Source organism: Coregonus lavaretus, assembly GCF_964263955.1.
Source record: "Coregonus lavaretus genome assembly, chromosome: 17".
Classification (NCBI taxonomy): Eukaryota; Metazoa; Chordata; class Actinopteri; order Salmoniformes; family Salmonidae; genus Coregonus; species Coregonus lavaretus.
The window spans coordinates 9,704,988-9,724,814 of record NC_140004.1 but is presented as its reverse complement, the minus strand read 5'-3'; the positions used below and the strand labels follow the sequence as shown (position 1 = coordinate 9,724,814).

At 42.8% G+C, this 19,827-nt stretch overlaps 1 protein-coding gene across 1 annotated transcript in view; it reads right to left on the bottom strand.

The window, feature by feature from the left end:
- Positions 1-19,827, bottom strand: part of LOC311145081 (mediator of RNA polymerase II transcription subunit 27-like) — a 114,846-nt gene that overhangs the window by 13,459 nt on the left and 81,560 nt on the right. Inside the window, exon 5 of the mRNA XM_084181259.1 lies at positions 1,011-1,118. Within this exon, the coding sequence (XP_084037385.1) occupies positions 1,011-1,118 (108 nt within the window). The remainder of the gene's footprint in view (positions 1-1,010; positions 1,119-19,827) is intronic.

Here is a 19,827-nt window from a genome sequence, read left to right as displayed (position 1 = left end):
ATCGCAAATTACCCAAGAGATGCCTTAGCTAGTCTTTGAAGCCCTCCTTTAATACTGCAGTTTTCCTTCTCCTTTTCCCTCTCTCTTTCTGTACGCTAGGAGGCTCAGCTTGGGGCCCCTGCTGCTTCTTACCATAGGATAATTAGAGGAGAAAATGGCAGAAATGAGGATGGAGCAGACGAGGCAAGACATCCTAAACCAAACCCTGGCTGCTGCTGTTGTGTCTAAGTCATCCTATGTGGCGCTTTGGGAATGTCTGGACTACAAAACATTTTCCAAGGAGCAGATTATCTCTATAAAGTAGCTGGTTAGTTGTAGCAGTATATGTAAGAGCTCAATTATAAACACACATGCATGAACACACACAGTTGAGTACATCAGACAACATTGTTCTGGCAGGAGGTTCAGAAGTCTCCCTTTCATTGGTTTAATTAACAGTGATAAAGGTTCTCTGTGGCTTTGATGGCCTCCTCATATTCATGTCAGTTCAAAGAGTCCCGGAGTGAGAGCGAAACACCATATTCAAAATGAATGATGGACTAATGTTGAATCTGACAGAGGGGAAATCATAGAGGAAAGCCAATGTCTCCCATCCTTCACAAGCTTTTCATGTGAGAGAGCGATAGAGTAAGAGGTCATCTAAATTATTCAACGGTGCCAACAGAAAACTGACAATGAGGATTGGAGGTCCAGACCCTGGATTGCATACTCTTACGTTAGCAGCTGGAAACAGTCAGCCCTCTAACAAAACTGTTCTATAGGAGGCTATATGAGGTTACTCTGAATACATAGCCCAGAATGACCCATTCATGGTACCCAGGACACTCTCAAGAGGACTGAAGTCTCCATGGATGTGTACAGATAATATATGCCTAGTATGACGCCTCTTATGTCAAGTAATACCGTACTTATATTTTTGCAATGGAGAGAGGGTTGCACCTCACCATCACAGTACCACTCAATCCAGTTGTTTGTGCAAAAAACCTCCCATTTAACCCTGAAAGCAATACCTTGCCATCCTCGGAATACACGTTCTCGTTGAATCCTCTCACGATGGTCCGGTCTATGAACAGGCTTCTCATCACCACGATGGTTTTCAGCACTTTCCCCAACGTCACCTAAAGGAAGAGACAGCAGAGAGGAAAAGACAATGACAAATTCAGCCCTGTTCAGTCTCTCCTAACCAACCACCATGCCAAAGAAATGTGCTAGCCTTCTCTCCCCTTCTCTCTCCCCTTGAGGCGGTGGTTAACCTACAACCTATAGTGCTCTACACTGGATGGCCCAATAGGCTTGTTGTACGCAACCTTTCCAGTGAATGAACCTTGGAAAAGAGCACACACCTCTTTTCATCCGACACGCAGAATGACAAACAGAATTACTGAGTTGCAAAGTGTGACTGTGTTAGACATTGACCTTGATCTTTGAAGGAGATGGGGGAGACAGAGAGAGAGGGGGAGACAGAGAGATGGGGGAGACAGAGAGAGAGAGGGGGAGACAGAGAGAGAGAGGGGGAGACAGAGAGAGAGGGGGAGACAGAGAGAGGGGGAGACAGAGAGATGGGGTAGACAGAGAGATGAGGGAGATAGAGAGAGGGGGGAGACAGAGAGATGGGGAGACAGAGAGATGGGGAGACAGAGAGATGGGGGAGACAGAGAGATGGGGGAGACAGAGAGAGAGAGAGAGGGGGAGACAGAGAGATGGGGGAGACAGAGAGAGAGGGGGAGACAGAGAGAGAGAGAGAGAGAGGGGGAGACAGAGAGAGGGGGGAGACAGAGAGATGGGGGAGACAGAGAGAGGGGGGAGACAGAGAGATGGGGGAGACAGCGAGAGAGGGGGAGACAGAGAGAGAGGGGGAGACAGAGAGAGAGGGGGAGACAGAGAGAGAGGGGGAGACAGAGAGAGGGGGGAGACAGAGAGAGAGGGGGAGACAGAGAGAGGGGGAGACAGAGAGAGAGAGGGTGAGACAGAGAGAGAGAGGGGGAGACAGAGAGAGAGGGGGAGACAGGGAGAGATGGGGAGCCAGAGAGAGGAGGGAGACAGAGAGATGGGGGAGACAGAGAGATGGGGGAGACAGAGAGATGGGGGAGACAGAGAGAGGGGGAGACAGAGAGAGGGGGAGACAGAGAGATGGGGGAGACAGAGAGATGGGGGAGACAGAGAGAGGGGGAGACAGAGAGATGGGGGAGACAGAGAGAGGGGGGGAGACAGAGAGATGGGGGAGGAAAGGGGAAAGAAGGCCCCCTCTTTATTTGTCAAATCTGTTCAAACATCAGCAGCGTCCCCAGAACAAAACAGCGGTGCTTATCACCTGCTCTACCCAGTCTGAATTATTAATCCGAGGCAGCGCTCCGGCTCGGTCGGCGAGAACACTGCCCCAGACTGACAGGGAGAGCAAAGGCTTCAACTCTTTTCATGACTCCACTCAAACATGAGAAAGAGGTGGTGACTGAGAAACCCTCTCATTTGAACAAGCCAAATCAGTTGGATTCAATGGAAGACTTAGCAGTATGACATTGCATGAACTGAGCAACAATGCCTTAGCGAGACAAGAAAGATGATGTGGCAACGGAGGATACAGGTTACAAAATACAATTTTTAAAAAGACTAATACTCGGTGGCAGTTTATTTGACGTACATTACCAGATATTTACCTGGATATTAGGCTATATCTACAAATAATGTATTTTCATAAAAATAGTGAAAGGTTCACAACTCTAAAGTGTCTTCATCAGGCTTCGCTAAGCTGAGGACATTGTGTAGGGATTGTCTGGGAGTCTGTGGGAGCTGATATGGTATATCTACAGCCTAGTCTGAGTACACAGTTCAAGGAAAATGCATGTTTTTAGACAAATAATACATTTTCACAAAAATGGTATAGCATTCTCTGTAAATTGTCTTCATCAGGCTTCGCTAAACTGAGAACATTGTGTAGAAATGGTTTTGAAGTCTGCAAACTTGTATGGTAGGCCTACATGTTAAAATGTGAATTACACAGTAATAGGCTAACCAATGAATTACTTATTTGTTTCTTTGGTACAATTTACCAATTGCGTTCTAGCCTATCCATTTGTTGCCATATAATTTCCTGATAATATCGGACAAACAGTGTGGAAAGAGTACCGTAAGATGAAGTGCTACCAAGACATCTGCAATGGCCATTTCAGATGTCTCGTTAAATCGTTACTTATTAAATAGTTGACCAGTTATATGTTTTTCTAGCTCTAAATCCAATGGAAGCTGACCAGAGTTTCAGTTCATGGAGGAATAGTAAGAGGTTGGTATTTGAATTTGTGCGGAGAGGAAAACCCCCCAGCATTGTCTAACACTTCAAAAGCATTTGACTTGATGGATTGTTCTGCACTCCAAAAGAAGAAACAAAAGGACACTTTTTAAGTCCGGTGACAGAGAATCTAACGATCCTCCATGCATAAATGAATAAATCCATTAATGAGGAAAATATCACCATTGAATAGTATTTGTTTCCCCGCAGATGACGGCTGGTTAGATGGCCTAAGAGGCTTCCGTTAAAAGGCTTGTCATTTCCAGAGCTCTTGTAAGCCTGCTAATTGGAAAGGTGATCGACAAACACATTTCGAGGAGTGCCTGAACACATCGAGTGCAGTTTAGAGAGGAAAGAAACGTCCTCCTGTTAAGTGTGTTAGCACAGACAAGTAAAAGATAGGGATGGTTACGAAACAGTACAAGGCTAACTAGGTAGTGACTCTTTTACTCATGCAGAAAAAGAGAAGGAAAGTCTTCCTGCATGGCCAGCCAAAGTAGGCTATCCCTTCTAGTCAGGTTAAACTGTCGATCAACCCAAAACCACTACTAAGAGCAGTGCACACACAGACCTGTCTCTCCAAAAGACCTTCAGAGAGATGACACCAAAATACACTTTGAACACCGCAGACCTGGACGGCCCTTTTAAGTTCAACGGAGGAGTGGGTATTAGATGTGATTAAACATGTCAAGAAAATGCAGCCACATCCAATCATATTTCATTAGGGTGCCTCAGCAACAAACATTTCCCCTTCTTTAGCGGTTGCGCTTATTAAATTCAGTAGTGTCAGGAAGGCTCAAAGGCTGCCATGTCTCTCCGGCAGCCCGCTCGCTCCTCAGCAAGACAGGTGCTCAAAGGGAGAATCCATTACTGACGACAGGCCTTTTATAGTTCTCTGCTCTGCTCTGCTCAGGCCGGGCCAGGCAATGAGGCTCGTCCACAGACTGACTGACTGACTAACTAACTAAAGCACCCGGACAGGCTTCCATCTCCCATGCCTGACAAACAGTCACCAATCTCTTCAGCTACAACAAATCCAAATCAATCCTCCTTTTTAGTAAACTTTTCAGTAATTTTAGTAGCCTTTTTTGTAGCCTTTTCAGTATTTCTCTATTAGGCCTACTCGGCAAGAAAAAGTTGGTAATTGAAAACAAAGTTTTGTCAGATGATTTCGTAACTCACAAGTCAATAAGAAGCTAAGAATAACATTTCACTCCATCAAGACTTCAATTCATTGGCCCGGTACGGACTGTACCAAGGGAAAAGGGGAGACCAGGGGCAGGGGGCAATTGTAAAACCTTGAATTTCTCCAAACAGAAACAAGCTTCAGTGATTAAACTCATTCAGTACATGCCCATTTAGGTTCCCCCTGCTTGAAATGTTTCAGTCAAAAGTAGTTTTTTCCACCGGCTGTATATTTTTTTTATACTGTCCTGACCATTAATGTCCAATAATTCGAATTAGCATAATTGTATCACTAAAGTATTCACACCCCTTGACTTTTTCTACATTTTGTTGTTACAGCCTGAATTTAAAATGGATTAAAATTAGATTTTTGGTCACTGGCCTACACACAATACCCCATAATGTCAAAGTGGAATTATGTTTTTTGAAATATTTACAAATTAATTAAAAATGAAAAGCTGAAATGTCTTGAGTCAATAAGTATTCAACCCCTTTGTTATGGCAAGCCTAAATAAGTTCAGGAGTACACATTTGCTTAACAAGTCACAAATTAAGTTGCATGGACTCACTCTGTGTGCAATAATAGTGTTTAACATGAGTTTTGAATGACTACTTCATCTCTGTACCCCACACATACAATTATTTGTAAGGTCCCCGAGTCGAGCAGTGAATTTCAAACACAGATTAAACCACAAAGACCAGGGAGGTTTTTATTAATTTGTAAACATTTGTAAAAACATAATTCCACTTTGACATTATGGGGTATTGTGTGTGAGCCAGCGATAAAAATTCTCAATTGAATCCATTTTAAATTCAGATTGTGGAAAAGGTCAAGGGGTGTGAATACTTTCTGAAGGCACTGTATGGTCTACGAAGTCAAACTCACTTAACTACATATGTTAATTCATAAACATGAATGTTTTTTTAAGTTAAGTGAGTATATTTGGTTTATTTTTTAGGTGTTACATTTGGCCGCAGCTACTGTTACAATTGCCCCTGGCACGGGGGCAAATGTAACATCCAGACTTTTTCAGATTAAAATCAATATTGTGATCCGACGTCATATGTACAGAACTAGAAATGGTATGAATGGTTAGGAGACAGATGTACGTTTCTTATATATAAAAATGACCGGCCTAGTTCAAGTGGTCTCTGAGCAACAGAGTAAAATAAAAAAAAAAGTAAAATTGCCCCTAGTCTCCCGTACACACTAAAACAATTCCTGTTTTCCAGTTTATAGGCGAATCAAATTTCTAATCCTAAACAGATAAAATGTCTTAAATCAACTTGATTGTAACGGTCCTGTAAATGGTTCTGTAAACAACTGAATTCAACAGGGTTTTCTTTTCCATGGTGAATTGACATCAACTACAGTGCATTCAACAAGCTTCCTGTCATCCAGGACCTCTATACCAGGCGTGTCAGAGGAAGGCCCTAAAAATTGTCAAAGACTCCAGCCACCTTAGTCATAGACTGTTCTCTCTGCTACCGCACAGCAAGTGGTACCGGAGCGCCAAGTCTAGGTCCAAAAGGCTTCTTAACAGCTTCTACCCCCAAGCCATAAGACTCCTGAACAGCTAATCAAATGGCTACCAGGACTATTTGCATTGTTCCCCCCCACCCCCACTTTTACGCTGATGCGTCTCTATGTTTATTATCTATGCATAGTCACGTTAACTCTACCTACATGCACATATTACCTAAATTACCTCGACTAACCTGTGCCCCTGCACATTGACTCTGTACCGGTACCCCCTGTATATAGCCTCGCAACCATTAATTTACTGCTGCTCTTTAATTATTTTTTATGTTTATTTTTTACTTATTTATTTTTTGCTTAACACTTATTTTTCTTAAAACTGCATTGTTGGTTAAGGGCTTGTAAGCAAGCATTTCACTGTAAGGTCTACACCTGTTGTATTCGGCACATGTGACAAATTTTAAGACCCCTTGACTTTTTTCACATTTAGTTACGTTACAGCCGTATTTGAAAATTGATTCAATCGTTTTTTCCCTCATCAAGCTACACATAATTCTCCATAATGACGAAGCAAAAACAGGCAAAACAATTTTGGCCACATTTATTACAAATAAAAAACGGAAATATCACAGTTACATATGTATTCAGACCCTTTACTCAGTACTTTGCAGCGATTACAGCCTCGAGTTTTCTTGTGTATGACACTACAAGCTTGGCATACCTGTATTTGGGGAGATTCTCCCATTCTTCTCCCAAGATCCTCTCAAGCTCTGTCAGGTTGGATGGGGAGCGTCGCTGCACAACTATTTTCAGGTCTCTCCAGAGATGTTCGATCGGGTTCAAGTCCGGGCTCTGGCTGGGCCAAACAAGGACATTCAGAGACTTGGTCGCTCTCCTGTTGGTAGGTGAACCTTTGCCCCAGTCTGAGGTCCTGAGCACTCTGGAGCAGGTTATCATCAAGGATCTCTCTTTACACTTTACTCCGTTCATCTTTCCCTCGATCCTGGCAGCTGAAAAACATCCCCACAGCATGATGCTGCCACCCCATGCTTCACCATAGGGATGGTGCCAGATTTCCTCCAGACGTGACGCTTGGCATTCAGGCCAAAGAGTTCAATCTTTGTTTCATCAGACCAGAGAATCTTGTTTCTCATGGTCTGAGAGTCCTTTAGGTGCCTTTTGGCAAACGGGCTGTCATGTGCCTTTACTGAGCAGTGGCTTCCATCTGGCCACTCTACCATAAAGCCCTGATTGGTGGAGTGCTGCAGAGATGGTTGTCCTTCTGGAAGGTTCTCCCATCTCCACAGAGGAACTCTAGAGCTCTGTCAGAGTGACCATCGGGATCTTGGTTACCTCCCTGCCAATGGCCCTTCTCCCCCGACTGCTCAACTTGGCCGGGCGGCCAGCTCTAGGAAGAGTATTGGTGGTTCCAAACTTCTTCCATTTAAGAATGATGGAAGCCTCTGTGTTCTTGGGGACCTTCAATGCTGCAGAACGTTTTTGGTACCCTTCCCCAGATCTGTGCCACGACACCATCCTGTCTCGGAGCTCTACGGACAATTCCTTTGACCTCATGGCTTGGTTTCTTCTCTGACATGCACTGTCAACTGTGGGACCTCATATAGACAGATGTGTGCCTTTCCAAATCATGTCCAATCAATTGTATTAACCACAGGTGGACTCCAATCAAGTTGCAGAAACATCTCAAGGATGATCAATGGAAACAGGATGCATCTGAGCTCAGTTCCGAGTCTTATAGCAAAGGGTCTGAATACTTAGGTAAATACATTTTTTTTCTCCAAACACCTGTTTTCGCTTTGTCATTACAGGGTATTGTGTGTAGAGAAAAAATATGTATTTAATCCATTTTAGAATAAGGCTGTAACGTAACAAAATGTAGAAAAAGTGAAGGGGTCTGAATACTTTCCGAATGCACCGTATATTAAAGTAATGTAAAGCGCAAGGCTACTTATTACTTACTATATTAAAGTAATAAATGAATCTCTCATTTGAGACCTGCCGATTTCTCCTGTCCCAAATGAATATAATGGTATCCATGGGACAGATGTCATGGAATGTAGACCCAGTTCCACTTTAGACAACTTGTTGCAGCAGTTGTAATTCCTAGCGAGTGTGCCAAATTTAAGAAAAAAAGTCTCAGTTAATCAATTTGGGGGAGCATGTTGTGCATCACCTTTGCACTGTTCTACTCCTATATGCTTTGTCTCTATGTGGAGATACAAACAGAGAGGGTGTTTGGAGCTCTACAGTACTAAATAGCCTACACGAATGAGGCGCTAAAATACCGACCATCTGCTTCAGGCTCTGTGTCTATCCAGTGAAATGGGTCAGAAGAAAGCAGTGCGCTCACACACAGACGCATAGGTGCATGTACGCTTATACAAGAAATTGATCTACAGGTCTCCTTCCTTAACAACTGTTGACAGATTATGTCTGACATATTCACAACCACAATGGTAGAGTCTAAGACTTCTCTCTACACTCAGGTCTTCTCCACTGCATCTTTTCTGAAGGTTTCAAACTTGTTTGAAATAACTACAAATGAGACTAGCTGACTACCTAGTCGGCTGTACTTTATGTTTCCAAAGTGCTTTCCTGATACCCAGACTAAAAGTATGGCCCTGGCAGGGCTCCAGTAGCCCTTTACCCAGTGGGTAGCGCAGAGCTACACCTTGGGAACCGATGAGCAGGCCTAGTGTGGTTCATTAGGAAAAGTGAAAGTGCATTTCTGTCCATGGCTGCAGCATAGGCTCACAGATGGTGGGCCGTTTTATTTAGCAAGAGAGTGGGCAGCCGAGCACATATAGTAGAGAGCAGAGCACACAACAAATTGGAGACACGATTAAAAAGTAAAAGGTTCCAACCAAGAAGTGGGGCTGGATGTGACTGACGTCCTCTATGGTCCTGTGAGATAAAAAGGGAGCCGACACGCTGAGATGGCGGAAAAAAAAAGAGTGAGAGAAAGAAGAAAGTCGGCCTTGCAATAAAAGGCTCTGCAGTTTTCACGTGCTATATCCGCATAACACATGTCACAGACACAGAGAGGCTCATAATTCAAGATCCAAAACTATAGCCCACTGATATGTCACCACAAGGAATGATGTCGAGGTTTATGAAGTTGTGTGGCTCTGGGTGACAAATGGTTGAAAAACACCAATACCCCTTCCTCTTGACAGTTAATAATTTGTTCTGAAGAAAAACTCCATGAAACCCAACAATGCCGCTGTGTGACACTAGGGGGAAGGAATTGTTGAAGGTGATTCAGTTCTTTCTTTGAACTGGTGAAATAACAGTGTGAGAGGGATCACTTGGACAGATTTCAATTTATGGTGGAAACCCCTCCACTATTTTAGGTCTCCATTTCAATCAGTAGGAATGAAAATATTGAACACCAAAACATGACTTATTTGTCCATCTGGCTACCAGTCAGTCTGCTACCTGATCCTGCTTGGTGAGGGCTTGCTGAGGCTGGTTCTCTTTTGATGACGGCCATGTTTGTTGGTTTCCCTGCCAGTGTTGCCAATTTAGCGACTTTGTCGCTATTCTTCGCAAGGTTTCAGACCACTCCAGTGAGATGTATTGGTAAAAGAGTATAGCGACAAATTCGTCGGGGACCGCAGCAAAGCAAATTGGTGCTGTCACGTCGTCGCAGCAACGGCAAAACGTCATCTAGCGACAAATCAAGGAGCCAATAGCGATTGTCACTGAAAAATAGGTGGCAACACTACTCCCTGCCCTGACCTCAGCGCCTGGAGATTCTCTCCTCCTCAGCATTAAGCTAGTCAGAGGATATCCTGTCAATATTCCACACATGGAGCGGTGCCAACCTGCCCCGCTCCCCTTACATACCACCCCTGGCCCGGGCGTTCTGTTCCACTGGAGCGACCTTGAGGTGGGGAAAAAAGATACCCCAACAAAGTCACTTTAAAATTCAATTAATGAGCCCCATGTACATGTCCTGCTCCTCTCAAAGGTGTCAAAAGAAGCAACAACAAACAACTAGGAGCTTCAAAAACGACTACCAAGATGCAGTGAAAAGTTCTTTTTTTTACGTGCTCATCTTTTAGATTTCAGTATTGTCAGATAGATCATCAGTGATATGATCTGACAGGCAACGTTGCTCTATTTGACAAAATACAAGAAATAAGATGAGGTTATGGATGGGATTTAGGTAAAATCTAATGAATAGCCTATAAGGTTGCCTGAATGGTGAACATAGATGACCTGTACATTTAACTCATGCATACAGAAATTCTGGAGGCTTAAGCTGCAGGGAAAAGAGAGTGAGAGAGATAGGGATGGAGGGGCGTGGCTGATGAAGGCGTTACTCAGAGCGCTAATAGCCACAGTCTAAGGCAGAGAGCTCCATCGTTAGCCTTCGCCTGCCACTGGAGGGGATTAGACACACTGGTCCTTTCCTCTGACCCGCCCCAATTAACACCGCATCCCTCTCGCTACTGACACAGTTCACAAACAGCCGTTAACACACAGCTGGACCCAGAACGTGTGAGTGAGTGAGTGAGTGTGAGAGAGCGGGGGAGAGAGAGTGAGTAACAAAGCACACACAGGTCCAGGAAGTACAACTGACTAGGTATCCCCCTTTCCCTTTCTACTACAGGTTATAAGACGAGATCCTCTACGCCAGGGTTCCCCAACTGATTTTATTTGCCCCCCCCCCCAACCACACAAGTTTTCTGAGCAAAAAACCCCACACTTTTTTGTTGTTGTTGTTGGACATAAAACACTTAAACACCAGCAAATCAGTTTCCAAGTGATTTTAATTTAATTATTCCAACGTATTACCACTAATTATTTGTAATTATGTTCCAGCCCACTGTTCCCTCTGCAGAGAATACGTTTGTCAGTTGTCACGTTTTACAACAGTGCATGACATCCCTCTCCTAGGATCATATTATTAAGAAAAACAAAGACAGATGTAGAGCATCACTTCATTCCTTCAAGGACAAGCCCACCCCACCCCTAAAGGCAAGCCCTTTAGTTGTGTTAATCGTTTTCTGTTACAGTAGAAAACATTCTAGTTATGTGCTTTTGGAAAGCTAACCTCATATTCAAAACCGTCTGATACTGTATTGTATTCTGACTGAGGGGTGACGCATAAATTAATCGAGGCTAGCGCATTTCTAATTCCAACCAACAAAACGGCTCACATGAACAATAACCCACAGAAAATGGACAAGTTATTACAGCTTTAACAGTGGCCAAACACACACATATGGTGATTGTTACAACACTAACAGTCCATTAACAAATGCATCTGCAAGAAACCGACATTCGGGTTGCTTGTACTTAACCGACAATGCACACGGTAAGTGTTGGTGTTCTTTGGACCTCTGCAGTGCCAGTGACGGTGGTAGTGAGGTAATGAGGCCTAGATGTACTATGGAGGACAGGACTGGGAGTAGAGCTGGGAGCTGCCAGCCTGCCAACTGGGCCATCTGTGAGCCAGTGCCCCGTGGGTGTGAATCAGTGAACCCCCACGGTCGGGGATGGAGTATGTGTAATCTTCCTGTCTCTCTCCGCTGCCAGTCCCCCTCTTTCTAACTCTCCCTCTCCACCCCTCTCTCTTTACCCTCTCATTTCTGTTTTTGCATGCCCAATGGATTAGAGTTGGACACAGTATTGGCGCATGAAGTGATCTTAGCGTCATTTGAGCTAAGAGGCAGGCTTAAGGGGAAGGCCAAAGTTCACGCTGAGTGCTGACAACCTGGCGGTCATGATTAAAATGGCAAGACTGACCAGAGTGCTTTTCCTCACATCACTAAGTCAGTAAGAGAGGCACCGACCTGGAGAGACTAGTGTTGTCACGATACCAACATTTTACTAACGATACGATACCAGGCCAAGCATCACGATACCAAGTAGTATCGCGATACCGCGGGAGAAAATGTTCAGTGGCGTAGCATCATGTTCGCCCCGTCCCCCGGACACTTGTTCTCTTTTTCTAAACGTTATCCGTATGTTCACTGATATTCACACTTCTACTCAATACAACACATACTGAATTAACTTCACACTTTTCACTGTATAATAGAATACTGCATTGAAATGTCTGATTTGCTCATATTTGCAAAGGCCTACCTCTGATGTGGCTGGAGGAATGGGAGAAAGGAATATACATGCATAATGATCTGCATGTCATTGGGGAAAACACTGCATGAAACCTTCTTTACTCTTCAGTTAACACCCACTCTCCCTTCCTCCTTCACACACACTCTCTCTCTCTCTCTCTCTCTCTCTCTCTCTCTCTCTCTCTCTCTCTCTCTCTCTCTCTCTCTCTCTCTCTCTCTCTCTCTCTCTCTCTCTCTCTCTCTCTCTCTCTCTCTCTCTCTCTCTCTCTCTCTCTCTCTCTCTCTCTCTCTCTCTCTCTCTCTCTCTCTCTCTCTCGCTCTCTCGCTCTCTCTCTCTCTCTCTCTCTCTCTCGCTCTCTCAAAAACAAATACATACACTGCTCCAAACATTTAAAACGTTAGGCACCAAACAGAATTTAAGGAGCACCAGAAAGAGATAGATATTTCAAATAGTTTAGGCTTACATTAGGCCTATATGAATCCTACCTTTTGACGCACATCTCATGAGTAGCAGACCCTTTTCCTTTCTTCCTGTGCCAAATCAAATTAGCCTAGACCTACTGTCCAGTTACCAGGTTGTTAGCTAGCTAGGTAACATGACTGAACAACGGGATTAGTTTAAAACGGCTGTGACATGGTTTGTGAAATGATATCAAATGCATGCGAAATCGTGCAGGAAGAAAAAAAGGTAGCTCTGGTAATATGGGTCATATTTCTTTAACCGTTTGAGCTATAGACAAGCTGTTTTCTTTGCTGTAAAGCTACAAGCAGTAGTGGTGCATGGGTAAAATCACTGGGGAAGCCACACCAGAAAAAAAGCCATATTACAACCTATGTGTTCTGCGTTGTTTGCTCTATAACCGGTAGGTTCATATGCCTTGCCACCATGATATAAAGGCCTAAGGCCGAGACAATAAGAAGACACAGTGGCAGAATAAATTCAACCGCACCTTTGTTTCATCACAAAACTGGAGAGAAACATCTGTCCGGTGAAGTCCACAAAGCATATTGCATGTAACAAACAGTTACACAGTGGCGACCCGTCATTCAGACCAGGTGGGGCAGAGCCCCACCTGTTTTGAGTCCCACCTGATTAACAAAAAAACTATATATTACACTACCAGTCAAAAGTTTGGACACACCTACTCATTCAAGGGTTTATCTTTATTTTTTACTATTTTTTACATTGTAGAATAATAGTGAAGACAACAAAACTATGAAATAACACATATGGAATCATGTAGAAACCAAAAGTGTTAAACAAATCAAAATATATTTTATATTTGAGATTCTTCAAATAGCCACCCTTTGCCTTGATGACAGCTTTGCACACTCTTGGCATTCTCTCAACCAGCTTCATGAGGTAGTCACCTGGAATGCATTTCAATTAACAGGTGTGCCCTCATAAAAGTTAATGTGTGGAATTTATTTCCTTCTTAATGCGTTTGAGCCAATCAGTTGTGTTGTGACGAGGTAGTGGTGGTGTACAGAAGATAGCCCTATTTGGTAAAAGACCAAGTCCATATTATGGCAAGAACAGCTCAAATAAGCTAGAAACGACAGTCCATCATTACTTTAAGACATGAAGGTCAGTCAATACAGAACATTTCAAGAACTTTGAAAGTTTCTTCAAGTGCAGTCGCAAAAACTATCAAGCGTTATGATGAAACTGTCTCTCATGAGGACCGCCACAGGAATGGAAGACCCGGAGTTACCTCTGCTGCAGAGGATAAGTTCATTAGAGTTACCAGCCTCAGAAATTGCAGTCCAAATAAATGCTTCACAGACTTCAAGTAACAGACACATCTCAACATCAACTGTTCAGAGGAGACAGCGTGAATCAGGCCTTAATGGTCGAATTGCTGCAAAGAAACCACTATTAAAGGACACCAATAAGAAGAAGAGACCTGCTTGGGCCAAGAAACACGAGCAATGGACATTAGACCGGCGGAAATTTGTCCTTTGGTCTGATGAGTCCAAATTTGAGATTTTTGTTTCAAACCGCCGTGTCTTTGTGAGACGCGGTGTGGGTGAACGGATGATCTGCGCATGTGTAGTTCCCACCGTAAAGCATGGAGGAGGTGTTATGGTGTGGGGGTGCTTTGCTGGTGACAGTGTCTGTGATTTATTTATAATTCAAGGCACACTTAACCAGCATGGCTACCATAGCATTCTGCAGCGATACGCCATCCCATCTGGTTTGGGCTTAGTGGGACTATCATTTGTTTTTCAACAGGACAATGACCCAACACACCTCCAGGCTGTGTAAGAACTATTTTACACTTTTTTGGTTACTACAAGATTCCATATTTCATAGTTTTGATGTCTTCACTATTATTCTACAATGTAAAAAATAGTAAAAAATAAAGAAAAACCCTTGAATGAGTATATTATTATTTTTTGTTGCCTGTTTTGCATGTTATTTTGCCATTAATACTTGTCACATCAGTTTGCTAACAATGTAAACAAAAAAATCATTGAGTTAATAAAGCTGCATTCAAACATGGTCTCTTTTTTGCTTTCTTGAGTTAGGCAGCTCCTAAATGTAGGTGTTTCAGCCTAGCTCAGTGCTTTCTGTGGTGGTGGGGCAGCCAGCGGAAAATACAGAGAGTAGGGGTTGGTAATGTTCTCTAGTTGCGCCGTGATTGGCTCAGTGTTCGGTCACTCATGGGGACACTACGTCACCGCAAAATCTAAGGGTAGAGCTCGAAAACTCAAGCCCCTTGGGTACTGCCATAGAGTTACATTAGAAGTGCCCATCCAAGAAGGCTCAAGGTCATTGGCAACTGATAAAATGATGTCAAATCACGTTATATCTACCGTTGCTTTGATTGGACTGATCATGTCAACATCACACTTTCAAAATCTTAGCTAGCAAGCTAGACAAGCAGTCATCATCATGAATCACGTCGACAATCTACTGGGAAATCCTTTTCAATCCTTGTCATATGAAGAGAAATGATTGGTGCTCACAACAAGTTGGAAATCGCAAATTCAACAATGAGTGGGTTGGAAGGAATCAGTGGCTAACTGCAAGCGTTGCGAAGTAATCACTAGCCTGCTATTCAGCATGACTTCAGCCGCGTTCAAAACAACTGGAAACTCGGAACTGGGAAATCTCAAACTTCAGTGAGTTCAAGACAACTGGGAACTCGAAAAAGCACAGCACAACAAGGTGAGTCCAAACATGTCTTGAACTGCATAAATGATGTAACATGCCAGGGAGATATGTTTACTGTAGCTAAGAAAGTATTACTAAATGTATGTTGTGTAGTAAGCTGTTAGTAGCCCATGTGCTTCACCCTAATAATGTGGTCCCTTTCCCCCTCATAATTTAGCCTACTGTTCTGACTTGGTGGTGCACCTGTAGCCTGTTTTAGAGAAATGTAATAATCAAATATTGTAAGAGCTTTCATTGTCTGCTTATATGCCCCCTTTATTTATCCCACGGTTCTGACTTGGTGTACAGGGAGAATACTGTAAGAACGGATCATGTTCTGAATTCTGTCGCTGTACATTTAAAAAGTGCTGAACAAAGTTATATTGACTACGTCCATCGTAGCGCGCTCATTAATGTCTTAATCAAAATTACGGATTGCCTCTTATCCGCTCGTCGTCCCCTTATGCCATAGTTTGTACATCTCAATTGTCAATAGAAACCACATTTACTTAAGCAAGTCAGTCATATCAGCTATGTTTTTTTGAAAAGGCAGTAAATTACGCTGAATTAACTGTTTTGCTGCCAGACAAGACTCTGCTGATAGCCAGATGTAGCAGTGGTAAGGATTCACTCCATGGTGCTGAAAAGAAAGCTCTGCTGTTGGGAAAGCTTTATGTAGGACCTAACAGTTTGTGGGCACCGTTTGTCACCGTTATAGTGCAATTAATGTATTGTTTCGCGTTGTGTAGTGGCTTTGCTAGCATGCATCAAAAAATAAATTTGGGAGTTTGTCCCACCAAGATTTACAGGCTAAAATCGCCACTGCAGTTACATGACCTACAGCATGGTCAAGCAAGTTAATGTTTCCAACATTTTCGGACTACTAAACAACTATTGATTGAGAACAATGGAGAGTTACCGCAAGTTGCAAAGAAAACAGGAGCTGCCTCCACTATTCCAGCACCATTTCTGTGTGTGCGTGCGAGCGTGCAAGTAGAAAAAACATGTCGACTCACCCTACGTGTAGAGAAATACTAATGCCATCTTCCTCTCTTTCATGTTGCCGAAATGGTCTATGACTTAAAACTTTTAGTTTTTGTTGCCCTAGTCTACCTGGCTAAAATGCTTGCCTGCTAGCCAAACTTCCTTTCATGTGCAATAATGCGCCAGGCCAGCTGGTTAACATTAGCCTACTACATCTGGCTACATATTGAAATTCCATCATCTCAGGCCAGGGGCACAATGTATGAATTTATGGTTAGATCATAATCACCGTTATAATCATTGGCCAGTACGGAGAATTAAGTAAAACCAGACTCCTATCTCCATCCATGGCTAATTTAGGAAAGGGACGATTTTAGCTAGCTAGCTAGCCACCGGAGGACAACAACACAACTAGATGCAACAATTAAAGTTCTGTAATTTACATTTTGCTTTTGATGTGACTGGTGTGAAGCCCAATTCAAACTGGCTTCCCTTGACACTTTCTTTTGGTATGCCAGGACCATACACAGTTGAGCTTCCTCATTGGCTATTATTATTTAAATATTGTATCAAGGGAGGCCAAATGCTCGCTGGCTTCCCTTGCATTCAATGCTACGGGCGGCAACAATGTAATGTTCTTTATGACCAGACAGCATCAGATAAATGGGCTACACATAGAGAGACAGAGGGGCGCTGTTTAGCTCCCTCGGATGCTTTCTCCTGTGAGATACATTCAGCCTCTTACGAATTGAAGGAATATTATGAAACAGGGAGACAAAAGATACATTATTTGATGTTTTTCTCTTTTTTTCTTGGTAAATATTTTGGGGAAGCCAGGCTTCCCTAGGCATCCATGAATACACGCCACTGGCTGCAAACATGGCTGTCGCAAAGCTGTGCTCCATTTTCCCTCTCTGTCACACAGTCTCTGAGAACTTGCAATTGCAAACTCTACTCAGACTGGCCTGTGCTCTTGGTTATAACAGGCGATTAAATTATACACTATCAGTTGGTTTTGACCAGAAGCGGTGCATCCGCTTGACAACGCATCGCTCCAAAAGATTGGCCGCTTTGTAGGCGTGGGCCTAGGCATGAACCAATTATTAATTTTTTATTTATTTTATTATTTAATTTTAAAATCATACAATCTATCTGCAGTGAAACTGCTCAACAATTACATTTACAGTTGAAGTCGGAAGTTTACATACACCTTAGCCAAACACATTTCAACTCAGTTTTTCACAATTCCTGACATTTAATCCTAGTAAAAATTCCCTGTCTTCGGTCAGTTAGGAGCACCACTTTATTTTAAGAATGTGAAATGTCAGAATAATAGTAGAGAGAATGATTTATTTCAGCTTTTATTTCTTTCATCACATTCCCAGTGGGTCAGAAGTACACTCAATTAGTATTTGATAGCATTGCCTTAAAATTGTTTAACTTGGGTCAAACGTTTCGGGTAGCCTTCCACAAGCTTCCCACAATAAGTTGGGTGAATTTTGGCCCATTCCTCCTGACAGAGCTGGTGTAACCGAGTCAGGTTTGTAGGCCTCCTTGCTCGCACACGCTTTTTCAGTTCTGCCCACACATTTTCTATAGGATTGAGGTCAGGGCTTTTTGATGGCCACTCCAATACCTTGACTTTGTTGTCCTTAAGCCATTTTGCCACAACTTTGGAAGTATGCTTGGGGTCATTGTTCATTTGGAAGACCCATTTCCAACCAAGCTTTAACTTCCTGACTGATGTCTTGAGATGTTGCTTCAATATATCCACATAATTTTCCTTCCTCATGATGCCATCTACTTTGTGAAGTGCACCAGTCCCTCTTGTAGCAAAGCACCCCCACAGCATGATGCTGCCACCCCCGTGCTTTACGGTTGGTATGGTGTTATTCGGCTTGCAAGCATCCCCCCTTTTCCTCCAAACATAACGATGGTCATTATGGCCAAACAGTTCTATTTTTGTTTAATCAGACCAGAGGACATTTCTCCAAAAAGTAAGATCTTTATCCCCATGTGAAGTTGCAGACCGTAGTCTGGCGTTTTAATGGCGGTTTTGGAGCAGTGGCATCTTCCTTGCTGAGCGGCCTTTCAGGTTTTGTCGATATAGGACTTGTTTTACTGTGGATATAGATACTTTTGTACCTGTTTCCTCCAGCATCTTCACAAGGTCCTTTACTGTTGTTCTGGGATTGATTTGCACTTTTCACACCAAAGTACGTTCATCTCTAGTAGACAGAACGCGTCTCCTTCCTGAGCTGTATGACGGCTGCGTGGTCCCATGGTGTTTATACTTGCGTACTATTGTTTGTACAGATTAACGTGGTACCTTCAGACGTTTGGAAATTGCTCCCAAGGATGAACCAGACTTGTGGAGGTCTACAATTTTTTTTCTGAGGTCTTGGCTGATTTCTTTTGATTTTCCCATGATGTCAACCAAAGAGGCACTGAGTTTGAAGGTAGGCCTTGAAATACATCCACAGGTACACCTCCAATTGACTCAAATGATGTCAATTAGCCTATCAGAAGCTTCTAAAGCCATGACATCATTTTCTGGAATTTTCCAAGCTGTTTAAAGGCACAGTCAACTTAGTGTATGTAAACTTCTGACCCACTGGAATTGTGATACAGTGAATTATAAGTGAAATAATCTGTCTGTAAACAATTGTTGGAAAGATTACTTGTGTCATGCACAAAGTAGATGTCCTAACCAACTTCCCAAAACTATAGTTTGTTAACAAGACATTTGTGGAGCGGTTGAAAAACAAGTTTTAATGACTCCAACCTAAGTGTCTGTAAACTTCCGACTTCAATTGTACATGCGTGAACCTATTCAAGTAAGTAAGTAAATACATTTTGAAAATGTTAAAACACAATGTATTATTAGTTAGTTAGCTAGCTACAGCAGGCCACTGTGTGTAGGCTAATAAGCTGGTAGCTAGCTAGCTAGAAAACTTTACATACTATAGCTAAGAGAAATATAATCAGCTAGCTAACTTAATATTAGCTTGTTATCTTGATGGAGGCCTATTTATCATTGTATATTAAAAACTCATTCTCCAAATGCATTTGTAGTTAACAGTAATGGAAGAGGGTGAAATGATTTCCTGCTCCAGCTTTCAGGAAAGGGAGTAGGTGTACTAGCTGGTTAGATAGGGCAGGTTGTGCGATGACATTATGAAAATATTATCCAGTTCCAGTCCTAGATAGGAAGCTAAGAAGACAGAGAGATAATAGTCAGGCTGTCTAATTGTAATATAATGAAGCCTGTTTCTTTGTGATGTCTGTCCTCAGATATGGAGAGCTGTGAAAGCCTGTCTGCAGATGAAGAGGTCCCAGTGAATGTCCCAAGAGACTACTGGCACATCCTTGTAACAGTGTATTCGGAAAGTATTCCAACCCCTTGACCTTTTCTACATTCTACGTTACATTCTAAAATGGATTAAATTGTCCCCCCCCCCCCCCCCCCATCAATCTAAACACAATACCCCATAATGACAAAGCAAAAACAGGTTTAGACATTTTTGCTTATTTGTAAAAAATAAAAAACAGAAATATCACATTTACATAAGTATTCAGACTATTTACTCAGTACTTTGTTGAAGCACCTTTGGCAGCGATTACA